This window comes from Ostrea edulis, chromosome 1 (assembly GCF_947568905.1).
Source record: "Ostrea edulis chromosome 1, xbOstEdul1.1, whole genome shotgun sequence".
NCBI classification, from domain to species: Eukaryota; Metazoa; Mollusca; class Bivalvia; order Ostreida; family Ostreidae; genus Ostrea; species Ostrea edulis.
The window spans coordinates 49,073,802-49,087,966 of record NC_079164.1 but is presented as its reverse complement, the minus strand read 5'-3'; the positions used below and the strand labels follow the sequence as shown (position 1 = coordinate 49,087,966).

General features: G+C 36.2%; 1 protein-coding gene across 2 annotated transcripts in view; it reads left to right on the top strand.

Moving 5' to 3' along the window:
* LOC125651678 (uncharacterized) overlaps positions 1-14,165 on the top strand; it is a 57,535-nt gene that overhangs the window by 21,750 nt on the left and 21,620 nt on the right. For both annotated transcript variants that reach the window (XM_056153005.1, XM_056153003.1), the window contains exons 30-52: positions 4-121; positions 475-620; positions 944-1,058; positions 1,652-1,875; positions 2,370-2,484; positions 2,797-3,044; positions 3,842-3,956; positions 4,524-4,783; positions 5,477-5,588; positions 5,823-5,962; positions 6,234-6,348; positions 7,020-7,267; positions 8,216-8,330; positions 8,742-8,968; positions 9,268-9,382; positions 9,706-9,926; positions 10,232-10,346; positions 10,665-10,819; positions 10,956-11,070; positions 11,886-12,085; positions 12,520-12,634; positions 13,417-13,589; positions 13,823-13,937. In XM_056153005.1, the coding sequence (XP_056008980.1) occupies positions 4-121; positions 475-620; positions 944-1,058; positions 1,652-1,875; positions 2,370-2,484; positions 2,797-3,044; positions 3,842-3,956; positions 4,524-4,783; positions 5,477-5,588; positions 5,823-5,962; positions 6,234-6,348; positions 7,020-7,267; positions 8,216-8,330; positions 8,742-8,968; positions 9,268-9,382; positions 9,706-9,926; positions 10,232-10,346; positions 10,665-10,819; positions 10,956-11,070; positions 11,886-12,085; positions 12,520-12,634; positions 13,417-13,589; positions 13,823-13,937 (3,622 nt within the window). The remainder of the gene's footprint in view (positions 1-3; positions 122-474; positions 621-943; positions 1,059-1,651; positions 1,876-2,369; positions 2,485-2,796; positions 3,045-3,841; positions 3,957-4,523; positions 4,784-5,476; positions 5,589-5,822; positions 5,963-6,233; positions 6,349-7,019; positions 7,268-8,215; positions 8,331-8,741; positions 8,969-9,267; positions 9,383-9,705; positions 9,927-10,231; positions 10,347-10,664; positions 10,820-10,955; positions 11,071-11,885; positions 12,086-12,519; positions 12,635-13,416; positions 13,590-13,822; positions 13,938-14,165) is intronic.

Sequence of the window (14,165 nt, the reverse complement as noted above, 5' to 3'; positions counted from 1 at the left end):
CAGCCAACACATGTATCTACAAGGGAAAATCATACACGCAAGGACAAAGATGGCAAGATGGCTGTGACTATGACTGTGTGTGTGAGGATCAAATGACCGGTGTCTACAAATGTACTGAAAAGTAAGACTGGATGTTTGGTTATTTTGAGCTTTCCTTGCAGACATCACCAAGTGATTGCTAATAAAATTTTAACAGATCGTTTTTGTTTATGTTCACGATAGTTAGGAAGATGTTTACAAAGGGAGAAGGAAGTATGACAAATTTATGTAGATATATCATAGTTAAAATTCATCAAACAGTTCGTACTATTACAAATGCCAGTAATACATATTTTCACATACAATGTTGATTTGTGCTTGTATAAATGATTTTACATCTTAATGATTTTTTGAAATCTTGAAATACTATTTTGTAACAAGTGATTCATTAAGTTTGCAACAGTTTGTCATATTTGGATTTCTTGTTATATACAGGTGCCCAAGAATCACAGATCTGAACCCTGGCTGTCAGTTAGTCCAAGACATTAATGATCCTTGTTGCAAGAAACCATATTGTCCCCCCAATGTATCACCAATTGTGATCAGGCCTCCAACACCCACAACCATTAATGGGCGACCAGGTGAGTTTCAGAGCCCAGCATCATCATTATAAAATAGTCACAGCTATCTTTTTGTGCTTCAGAGTATAAATTCAAATACTTTGACATAGTTTTGTGTAGTGGTCAAAGTTAAAGAAATAAAATATCGGAGTTTAATGTGATATTAAGCCTAAATGAATTTGAATAATTATATTTTGTGTGTTTAGGTAGCATTAAGTTTGATACAGTGTATATGTCCTGAAACTTTTTGAATAACCAAGTAAGTTTAGGCCTCTCACATGGTTAAGTGGCTATGCTTTATTCTCAAAACAAGAACTGAATGATGTTAATTTGTTTCTTGTCAGCTGTCTGCATGTACAAGGGCGTGGCCTTCAAACAAGGTGAAACTTGGAAAGATGGCTGTGACTTGGTTTGCATCTGTGAGAATGGAACAACAGGGTTCTACAGATGTGATGACAGGTAACCAGACAATTCTTCAGTCTGATTATTATTAGTTTTGACAGTGGACGACTTTAATTGAACAGTCAGGTAGTAAATGCTTACACACATAAGATTCCTTGCATTTGGTAATATTCACATACCCGTTACCATTCCTGATGCCAACTAGACAACAAGAGTATTATAGTTACGAGAGCGTCTGCTATGTTTCAGTGCTAATCTGCTCGTGTCTGGGACGGAAAAGGAAGTGCTATCTGCACATTAACTCGTACTATGATGGCTTTCGGTTTTGATTAATTCGTTCGATTTTTAGATCGGCCAACATTGGAAAACAGTTGTTCCGTCAATTAAATGAGATTAATCTGGCATGAAGGCAAATTAATCTGTAATAATGTCACCTAAATTATTTTCATGCATTGATCCCAGGTTTGAAAGTTTTGTTTACAAAATCATTTTGGAGTTATCATTCCTAAACAACTTTCTAATGTATTTCATAAATTTTACAATTTTTTGTCATTAGATATTCCTCCTGTTCATGTTCCATATTTCTTTTGCATTGATTTCTTTAAATAGTGTGACCCCTACCTTTGATATTTTGATTTATCTCTCAACAGATGTCCAGTATACCAGCTCACTGATGGATGTACCATGGAAGCAGACCCTGCTGATTCTTGCTGCAAGAAACCTGTCTGCCATCCAGAACAAATGACACCCCCAACAGTTGCCCCTACTCCCAAACCCAAACCAGGGGAGGTCCCTATCCCAACTCCATCCCCTACCCCTTACACGCTGCCAATGCCCACGGCTGTGAACTATGGATCAGGACCAAATGGAGGACGTGAGTAGAGAAATATCTTTTGAATTGTTTCTTCCTTGTGTGTCTCTAACTTTACATATTCTTTATTTTATACGGGGCTTGGGAAAAAATCTTTCTGACGAGAATATATGAATTAAGAATATAGAAAAAGCATTTATGCTTAAGTGCAAGTCAGCTTTGCAAGCCTTAGTTTTTAGAACTGCCTGAATAGGTGTTGCCATACCATGTGCAAGTGAAACACATGGATTCCTGGTATGAACAAAGGCAAAATCTGTTAACTATGACATCTGAATGAACAGGCATGTACTTGTAAATCTTCAACTTCCTAGTATGTTTTTTTTTACATGTAGCACCAAGTGCTTTTAAAATACAATTCAAATTACTTTGTGCCATTTCTTTATGACTGCTTTAAGTACATGTAACAGTTATGGTGTAATGATTTCTATGAGTGATAAGAAGGCTGGAATTAGAATGTGTAATGTGTCAATGAATTGATTTTTACTTGTATTTTCTAGGTGGGTGTCTGTACAAGGGAGTTTCCTACAATGCTGGGCAAACTTGGAAGGATGGATGCTTTTACACATGTGAATGCCTGGACATGCAGACTGGCAGATATAGATGCAAGGACAGGTCTGTCTAACATTTATTTTAGGACCATTAAAAACTGCTTTATCTTGAAATATTTAAAAGCATGTCTTATGTGTACTGTAAAAGAAAGCTAGGATTTGAAACCATATCCCTTGAGTAGTTGTTTGTTATCTTGCAAGGAGAAATTTACATGATACACACACACATATACATGTCTATACACTATCTGTCCTTTCAGTTTCGTTCAGTCTTGTAATGTAAGATTCAAATTTTACAATTTTTTTTTTACAATACATGTACATGAATATGTGTACCATATTTACTGTACCCTACAACATTATCTATATTCCTCAGATGTCCAGCTCTAGATGGAGTGGTACCACCCCCTAACTGCCAGATTGTCTCAGACCCATCTGATCCTTGCTGCAAGATGTTGCAATGCCAGCAACCCACACCAGCCCCAGTCCCAACATTCAACATTGGCACTGGAACTCGCCCACCTGTCACAGGCAGCAACAACTTCACACCTTTACCTGTTAACACCCCCGTACCAAACCCATTGCAGACCACTCCAGGATACACTAATAGGCCAACACCCAAAAGTGAGTACATGTAGACGCAAGAGGCAAAAACCTAAAGAGAATTCAGGAGCAGACTGTTCAGTAATTATTCAGGAGCAGACTGTTCAGTAATTATTCAGGAGCAGACTGTTCAGTGATTATTAGTTGGGAATTGAACACCTTTGAAATATAGATAACAAGATAATGATGGAGCATAGTGTTGGTAAATTGTTATTTGCATATGACATACCGAGTTGATTTTCACCAGTATGGAATCCGTCTCCTGCTTAGGGATGCGATTATTGTACCCCAAAAATCTTTTCATGAATGGAAAGTTAGGTGATCTAACTTTGGTATGATATAGGACATCATGGAAAATGATGAACTAAGAGATTCTGAAACCTTTAGAAATTATTGCTAGATTTATTCAAATGGAATTCCATGAAAAATATGCAATTTTTGCAAACAGTGAAAAGGAAAAAAAAAACCCAGTCATTTTGAACAAAAGCTTCAAGTAAAATGGTACACAAAACTATTAAAATCCTACCCCTACCAAATGTACATGTATACTGGTCACCAGGCAAAATCTGATATAATTTAATTATATTTTTCAGTTTAATGTAGGGTGGATTATTCTTTTAAAAAACAATCACTCAAATTTGAGTTGGTAGAACTGAAGTAGCATTATCTGATTTTATAATCAATATACATTGAAATGGTCTAAAACAAATAGAAAATATTGGCTATACACTGAATGCCATAAATATTCCATATATTTTCCATTTACTGCTTTAAAAATGACTTAACCTCGAGTATTTTATGCATTTTTTTAATTGTAGATATTTGTATCATGAATGGCAAGACTTATAGTCAGGGACAGACATGGTATGATGGCTGTGCCAGAGTGTGTGTGTGTGAAGATGGAGCAACAGGATACTACAGATGCAGTGAAAGGTCAGTGTTCACAAGTGGACATGGATATTGTTACAAATAGAAAAATTATAACACCCAGGTGTAGATTCACCCTTAAGTCAGTTATTGCTACTTGATGTAATGAACAAATTTACATTTTTCACCCAGTTTTAAATTCACCCATTTAAGAAAAGGACATTTTTGGGTGAAAATGAAATAAGAGAAGACATTTTCCCTGTTTACAGCTATTGTTTAGACACATTAGTTTGATAATTAGCACTATTCTTGGAATATGCACCCTTTTCTTATTTCTCAAATTAAAGGAATTTGTAAAATATGCCTGTAAATATGAACTTGAAGAAAACTGATAGTGCTGCTGCCTGTGTTGGTGTTTTTGTAACTACCACTTGCATGATGTTTAGAGACATTTTAAGTATATGAAAACATTTGATTAAATGATTTTCTTTGAAAAAATGGTTTAGTTTTACTTTTCAGGTGATCATTTTACTGATGTGACATAACACACAGGGATCTCTTCTTTATAATGAATGCAAAACATGGTAAATGTAGTATTTGTAAGTTAATGTAAGAAGTGCTGCTTTGTTTCAGATGTAATACATACGACAGCTTGCCGTCATCTTGCACATTAATTCCGGATCCTAAGGATCCCACTTGTTGCCAGATACCAAAGTGTGCCACCCCCACCCCTGGTCCTAACCAGCCTGTCACCATCAAAGGACAGCCTGGGTCCTTTACAGGATTTGGAATTACGGAAACACAACCTCCCACTCCCCCTACAACAATTAACCCCTTCTTACCTACTCAGCAGCCAACTCCATCCCCTCAACCAAGCACTGTTAGACCAAATGGTGAGCTTATTTTCGTGTTGTGGTTTACCAATACGACATCTATAATCTAGTAATCAAACCATTTAGCTGGCAATCTCCATTCATTTGTCTGTCTGGTGAAAAGTTTCTTTTTTATTAATCACTCACATCTTAAAAGTGAGATAAGACTTCAAAGCTGTTAAAATACAGCAAAACATGCTTACACGAGCACGCTTAAAATGATTTCATGCTCTTTGCGAAGTGATATTTATTCCCCTATGAAAGGAAAAGAACAAATTTTATTGGATATAACAAAGTTTGGTTATAATGAAATGCTTTTTGCTGGCGCTGGAGGTTCGCTATAACCATGTTTTACAGTATTTGTCCATCTAGTGGAAAATCTTTTTGTTTTGTTTTAAAATCACTTAAACTTCAACGTCTTTGAAGGAGATAAGACTTTAACTTTATGCAATGTATATGATGAAACTTTATAAGTTCTATATTGGGCATATTTATTTGGCTTATGGAGCAAGAAATAGTCAGGGGGGAAAAGCCCCAGTAAGATCTGTATTGTTTTAGAATTAGCTGAACTTCATATTTGAAAAAGTGAAGGATGGACTGAAATGAGATCAATTCAAGAAGTGTGATATAAAGTATGGGTATATGTGCACACTCGTGTCATTTTGCTATGACATTGTACACCTGTGAGAATAATTTTTTTATTATTATTTACAGTGTGCATTTACAATGGTTTGGCCTATAAGACCGGGGAAAGGTGGCAAGATGGATGCAAGTACAACTGTGTTTGTGAAGATGGAAACATGGGACGGTACAAGTGTACTGAAAGGTGTGCAAATGACTTAGAGTTGATTTGCTTTTGAAGGGGTTTATATGCTATGATGATTAGATGTTGTTATCTCTAACTTTGACATCTGTAGTAAAACATCGTTCAATGCTTTTGAAAATAATTTCTACATGTCTGACATTTCTGGGATTTTCTAGTAGTCAGCAATTGTACTTGTGTTTCTAACTTTACAATACACATGTAATGGGTGTAATTGTAATTGTTTTTTATTGACAGGTGCCCTGCTGTTCCTCGGCTGACACCTGGCTGTACCCTCCAGACAGATCCCAGTGACTACTGCTGTAAGGTTACAGTATGCCGTCAGGTCACAACTCCTGCCCCTGGACAGCCAACACCACCTCCCACCAAACCACCAAGTATGTTCGCCTGAGGTTCACACAATGCTCCAAGATTGGAATTAAGTTCCAGCTTCAAAAAATGTTAAATTAACTAGGATTCTAATGTAAATGATCAAATTAAGATTTTATGCAATCCAAAATGTTGCTCTGCACATATATTTTGGCACCAAATTTTAAATATGTCATGTTCTCCATATGTTGTCTGAATATACAAAATATTGTTTGATTTCAAATGAATTGTAAATTGTTTGGACATGCATGTACATGTACATGTGTTTTTGTATTGTAGCTTTCTGTGTGTACAAGGGAGTTGCCTACACCCAGGGACAGACTTGGCAGGATGGCTGTTCCACAACTTGTCGATGTGATGATGCTGACAACAATCTCTACAACTGCTTTGATAGGTAAAATACAACTCTCTACCAAATGTACAATTGTATTGGTGCATGTTCAGTGTTTAAGAATGCTTCTCGGGGAAAGCAATGAGCATTCTAAACTGTGAAGTACTTTACAAACCAAAGACTTAAATGGAAAGCAATGAGCATTCTAAACTGTGAAGTACTTTACAAACCAAAGAAATGAGCATTCTAAACTGTGACGTACTTTACAAACCAAAGAAATGAGCATTCTAAACTGTGACGTACTTTACAAACCAAAGAAATGAGCATTCTAAACTGTGAAGTACTTTACAAACCAAAGAAATGAGCATTCTAAACTGTGAAGTACTTTACAAACCAAAGAAATGAGCATTCTAAACTGTGAAGTACTTTACAAACCAAAGAAATGAGCATTCTAAACTGTGAAGTACTTTACAAACCAAAGAAATGAGCATTCTAAACTGTGAAGTACTTTACAAACCAAAGAAATGAGCATTCTAAACTGTGAAGTACTTTACAAACCAAAGAAATGAGCATTCTAAACTGTGAAGTACTTTACAAACCAAAGACTTGAATGCTACATATGCAGTGTGATTGGAAACATGTTTTTAAGTCTGAAAGTAAATTTCACACTTCTTGCTCCATTTTCCATATTATTTGAAATAGTTTCCAGCACTTAATTTCTTGACTTTTTCTAGATGTCCACAGTATCCTGACTTGCCAGCAGGCTGCACTAAGACCGCTGACCCCAATGACCCATGTTGTCTGGTTCCTGTGTGTAGTACACCCAGACCCACCCCTTACAACCCACTGTACCCAACAACAACACCCAATCCAAACCAGCCCACCACACCCTACAATCCGTATGTTACACCACTGCCTAAAGGAGAGATCGTGGGATACAATCCTACAACACAGAATCCTTACAATCCGTCGCCCAAACCAAGTGAGTAGTCACTGTGTATTCAAGATACCGTAATCTCACATTATCACCAGTGTGAGATCGACTTTACCCATGTGAGACAGCCATGTGAGATTTTTCTGTCTCACACTGCTGCGACGTCATTTGATTGTGACGTCATATATTTTCTATGATTTACGTTACACGGTGAAGATTTACGTTACACGGTGAAGCAAAAATATTTTGCATTGTTATCTTTAAATTTTAATGTATATAGCTTTCTGTTGGACAACCTGGGGTTTTTTAGTTTACACTTACAGTGTAAACCATTTTCGGATACGCTCTTTCTGCCTATCTAATTAGTTTTTGCATCGAGGTTCAAATGAGGATTTTGATAATTTAGAATTTTCTCAAAGCTCCTAAATTTATGCACTAAACTGTAGGTAAAATGTGAGAAAAATAATCCTTCATTATTAACTCGTGTGGGGTAGGGAAATTCCACCTCTGGAACAAGATTCGCTGTCTAGGACTCGGCAAAGCCTCGTCCTAGACTGCGAATCTTGTCCCCTCGGTGGAATTTCCCTATCCCACACTCGTACTAATGAAAGATTCTATTAATCTCACATTATCACCAGTGTGTGATCAACCTACCCATGTGAGACAGCTACATTGTAGATACCGTAATCTCTACCTGTTTCCAAACCAAGAGATTGTAACAATATTGATTTATAGTCAAATTAGATGAGTAAGACTGTTTTTAATTAGTGTTTAAAGTTTATCAATCTCTTAAAATCAGTTGCACATTATTGTGAATAGTGTCTCTGAGAGGACAGTAAAAATCTGTAGAAAGAAAACTCCAGGAAATGAACAAAATTAAAAAGTTAGAGAATCGAGATCTTACCATTTGACAGAACATTGGCAGGATTTTTATGGCAAAGAAATATTAACCAAGCTTCTGAGGTAAAACTTCCTATTTATGCAACCCTTTTGTAGCATACTGTGTATACAAGGGAAAACAATACACCAACGGACAAACTTGGCAAGATGGTTGTGACTACAACTGTGAATGTGTTGACCAAGCAACTGGACGCTACAAGTGTACTGAGAGGTAAAAGGATATTATCTTTGTTACTGTTAATGTCTCTCTGGAGATGCCCTTTATCTTGGAACAGACAGGATCATTTTTGAGATACTTGCTGAAAATTGAGGGAGAAGAAATATAGTTGACAGCTACAACTCACTTCTCAATGAATGTAGCTTAACATCTCTGTTCAATTTTATAAAGAGTATAAGCCACATGCTTTTCTACAGATTTTATCAAGTTAGAAAAATTAGGTTAATAGAAAAGCTGATGGGCATTTCATTACAAGAATGACTCCTTTAAAAAAATTTATGTCACAGAAGAGGATGTTTATACATTAATTTGTGTGTTCACTTGAATCTAATTTTTTTTTAAATACTATACATTGACCAATTTCTCTTTCACACACATTCCAATTGGATGTTGTTTATATGACAGATGTCCAACTTTCCCAGTACAACCCAACTGTTTCATGGTGCCAAGCCAGACAGACAACTGCTGTCGAGTGCAGTATTGTCCACCCCCAACACCTGGTACCACTCCAGTACCCCCACAACAAATTACCACCGCTAAGGGTGATACTCCTGGACCAAACATAGGAACTACCTTGGTACCACCACAGCAGTTCACCACAGCCCCACTTATTCCCATTCCTCAGCCTGGAGGTCAGACTTCAACACATAAACTACAATTTTTTCTGGTCCAAAGAAAATAAAACAACCAACAACACAAAAACAAAAACAAAAAAACTTATATTACTTGCCTTTTTCAGCTATTTTGATACATGTATTTTAAGAGGTTTTGGTTGTTGTTTTAAACTGTAGTTTTCAATGAAATAATTATAATTTTGATCAAAGCCATAAGAATTATTAATTTCATTGTTATTGTTAAACACGTAAAAATGGTCTTTGCAAAATAAGGAACATGTTTTGTTGATTATTGATGGTCTTGTATTTGGTTACAGAGGTCTGTATATACAATGGTAAAACATACACCCAAGGACAGGCTTGGTATGATGGCTGCGACCAGAAATGTATCTGTGATAATGGAAAAACAGGCCACTACACATGTTCCCCAAGGTAATGTATTTATTCTGATCCTGGTTTACATGTTTGGTGCTGAAGAACTCATTCGAAAAGGAGTGTGTTTGCCTTTAGGAAGATTTCAGGGAATCTGGATTCTAGATACAAACTCATTTCTGTTTTGCCCATTTTGAAAAAAATATATCTAGACCATTAAACAGTATTTCTATGACAACTGCTCTGAATTTTGACTAACCACTTCAATGGGTTTTTTCCGACTGCTATTGTTTCTACAGACAAAGTCAACATTTAAATTTAAATTGCTTTGCATGTATTTCTGTCTGAAATTTTAATTGCATTCACATTATTCTGTGTTAAAGATGTCCTCAATATCAAGCTGGCTCTCAGTGCATTATGGTGCCTGATCCCCAGGATCCTGCCTGTTGTAAGGTGCCTCAGTGCCCCCAGGGTAACACTGTGCCCCCAGTTATCATAGGAACACAGTCTCCAACCCCTGCCCAGACTACACCAATCAAGATAATTGTCAATCCTAATGGACCAATTATTTTTGGTACTCCTGCACCAACAACACCCATCCCTCGTAAGTTAATAATTGATAGTAATTGAAATTCATGCTCAATTTTATTGAAAACTAAGATATGAAATAAAGTTACTACACAGTACAATGTGAGTGTAAAGCAACTACATGTACTTTAATGTGAATTTGGGATTATACCATTAAATAAACTGTATTTATTAGTAACTTGTAACTATGTGATACTAGAAATCTATAAATAGGAAGTATGATTTTTATAAGAACATCCAGTGTGTTCAGGACAGGTTGTCCAGGGTAAAGTGCTACTGTGTACTTGGTTGACAGTGAGAAGATTTTATCTTTATTTGAAGATATGTGTGTATACAAGGGACAGATGTATCAACAAGGTCAGAAATGGCAGGATGGTTGTAATTATGTGTGTGAGTGTGTTGACTCCACCAGCGGACGGTACCGGTGTACAGAAAGGTAAGATGATCATGCAAACTAAGGTTCAGGTTGAAAGTATCGCCCCCCCAATTCTGTGTAGAGATGTATGTGCCTCATGTGGAAACTCCTGTAAAATTCATTTGAAATTTTAATATAATCAATAATAATAATGAAATATATTTATATAGCACCTTGTATAAAAAGTACTCTAAAGCGCTTTATATCTTAGGAACTTTTTTTTATGAAAGACACTTTGATCTGACGTGTAAGTGTGACCTGTTCAGGTTTTGAAATGAAATATTACTAAATGAAGCGCAATGGATGGTGGTGTATTCAGAGTATGATTTGTATTATTAGATGTCCCAACTCAAACCAGATACCACTGACCTGTAAACTCAAGTACAACCCAGATGACCCCTGCTGCCCTCTGCCTGACTGCCCATCCATTATCGCCCCTACCCCTGGACCTGGTTCCACTCTCGCCCCCACCGCTCAGCCTCCACCAACACCAGGTAAGAATAGTTTTTTTTTACTAACACCCCCCCTCCAAGGACTGATTTATTCAATATTCATGTAATGTACAATCCAATATTCATGTAGAATTACCCTGGTTATAACATTTAATTTTGAAAATTATTTCTATGACAGCATTCTGTGTATACAATGGGGTACCATACAAACAGGGAGAAAGCTGGAAGGTCGGCTGTGAGAAGATTTGCAGATGTGATGACGCTGTGAATGGTCAGATCAACTGTGATGAGAGGTTTGTATTTAACAGAATGTACAGGATGTAGTTTAAACTGTTACATATACACGTACAAAGTTATTTAGACTGTTACATATACATGTACAAAGTTATTTAGACTGTTACATATACACGTACAAAGTTATTTAGACTGTTACATATACACGTACACAGTTATTTAGACTGTTACATATACACGTACAAAGTTATTTAGACTGTTACATATACACGTACAAAGTTATTTAGACTGTTACATATACACATACAAAGTTATTTAGACTGTTACATATACACATACAAAGTTACAGTATCTAGACTGTTACATATACACGTACAAAGTTATTTAGACTGTTACATATACACATACAAAGTTACAGTATCTAGACTGTTACATATACACGTACAAAGTTATTTAGACTGTTACATATACACATACAAAGTTATGTAGACATGTTTAGATATTGATATGCTTCGAAGCCTTATATGTGCTCAAACACGCCTTTTGCTGATCATCATACAAACTGTGTTAAGAATTTCAAGACTCCGTAAGGAGTAGATATTTGGATGATTTTGTTGTGTTTATAATACATGTACAGTTTAAAGATCATAAGAAATTTGAACAGAATGAAGATTTTGATTGAATCTAATTTTCTTTACCAGTTTTTACAATGCAACTAGGTCATTGTATGGATCAGTGTTAAAACTTTAAAAAAGCATAAACTGCCTTAAACCAAATTATGTGTGCATGTATATCATATAAACTACCAATAGTGGGAAATTAGATTAAACCCATAAATAAACACGTTTCATTTTTGTCCCATCATTGTTCACAGATGTCCAAGCTACCCACCACCCAAGCCAGGATGTCGACTGGTGACTGATCCAAATGACCAGTGCTGTCAGGCTCCAATCTGCATTGATGTCAACTCCACCAACCCCTTCACTGTTGTCTCTGGAAACAAAGGAACCTTTACCGGAACACCACAGAAGCCAGCCTCTGGACAACCCAGCATTCCCCAGATTTATGGCACTAGTAAGTTTACCTTCTGAAAATTAGTTGTCTAGCAAAGCAGGTTTCTGAATAAAAGCCAGTGTTGGATTGTTTTGTTTGAGTTTTGTTGTTGTTGTTGTTGTTGAAATGTAAGAGCAAGTCAAATGAATTTTTTGAGATATCTGTAGTTTGAAATCTTTGGAATCATATTAATGTTGTGCAACTTAATGAATTTAAGTTTGTTTCATATGGATATAAAGAGTCATATGTACTGAAGCCAAACAGGTACAATGATAATGCATAAATAACACCCTGTAACAAAGTCTGTAGAACTTAAAGATAGAGATAGAACCAAATCTCTAGAAATGTAACCACTGTAAAAATGATTACAGAGTAAACATTGTAAACAAAGTGGTAGTTGTGACAGTTGTTTCACTTCTTGGAACTTACTTTAAAATCTTCTGTTTGTATTGCAGTGATGTGTGTATACCGGGGCAAGGCTTACTCCCAGGGACAGAAATGGGATGATGGATGCCAGTTCCAATGTGAATGTATTGACCAGCAGGCTGGAAGATACAAATGTACTGAGAGGTGTGTGTATTTTTATTCTGGAACCTGTAGTCTCATAAATGTGTTGATGTTCGTACTCCCTTATTGATTGGCATTTCATACACAATTATTGAGTTCTCAGCTTGTCTGTGATGGAGTGAAATTCAGTGATCTTTTGTATGAGACAGAGTAAACTTGTCACCAATGAAAAATTATGTGCAGTTTAAATCTAACAAGAGGAAACATTACCACCGAAATGAATTACAATTAATAAACAAGAAAATATTGTTTTACAATCCCCCCCCCCTCCCTTTAAAAATATTTCTAATTATTTGTGATACAAGGAAAGATTTAGCACCATAGAATGAAGTTGAAATTTATGTTTTCTGACTGTTGAATTTACTTAATTACTGGTTTGTGTTTCAATGAAATTCAGATGTTTAAACAGAGTATATCAGACTCATGAAAATACATACATTTACATATGTATTGAGAAACAAATGTCCCATTATATGGATAAATGATTTATTGAAGTAAATACTGTGTACTTTGACACTTGGATATTGGAGTGTACTGATGAAAATGTCTTTTCTTCCTTTAAGTTTTAATGATGGAAATATCCTTTAAATGATTTTAATTGTACATTACACATGTAGCTACATGTAAGCTATGATTATTGTTACATTCAAATATACTAATATTATATGGTCTTCAGTGCAGTTGTCTTATATTGTATATCAGGGTTATTCTTTCGCGATGTATACAATGTGGTATGATATCTGAGTTATAAAAGATTTTGATGTTGTATTCTGTTATCTTTACAGATGTGCTAGACACCCACAGGTTCCATCGTACTGTACCCTGACACAGGATCCAAATGATGCATGCTGTCAGTCCGTGTACTGCCCCATCCAACCAACTGCTGCCCCTACAAAGCCTGGACAGGTTACACCCGGCCCAGGCATGCCAAACCCTTACACACCACCTGCTCCTCTTGGTGAGTGTGTTAATCAAGTGATTCTAAATCAAAAATATATTGGGGGGGTGTTGGGTGTTTAAAATTATGCATGCATGTTCGTGACTACATAAAGTTTTGAATTTTGATATACCCCTCTACACATTGTGTGTGTATTGTCAGTGTCATTCTATCTATGTTCAGGGGCCCTGTATTTTTCATGCCTGATGCTAATTAATTGAACTCATCATTGAGTTTTACTGTTCTCCTTACAGAAGTTTGTGTGTACAATGGACAGGCCTACAGACAGGGCCAGGAATGGTTTGATGGTTGTGACAAGAAGTGTGTATGTGTGGATGCCAAATCTGGTTACTACAGTTGTCAGCAAAGGTAATCTTACCCCCACCCTCCTTCCCAGGTCCTTGAAGTACAGACTCCGAATTGCAATTCCAAATAATCTGGTGTGCATGTTGTTACTTGTATGTGATGAAAGTTAATGTATTCAAGAGAATGTGTTTACATGTACAATTTAATATGGAGTAGAAGACGCTCAGTTATACTTGTAGATACATGTACAAAAAGTTGTTAATGACTTTACTGAAGTATTAAAGCAATTGA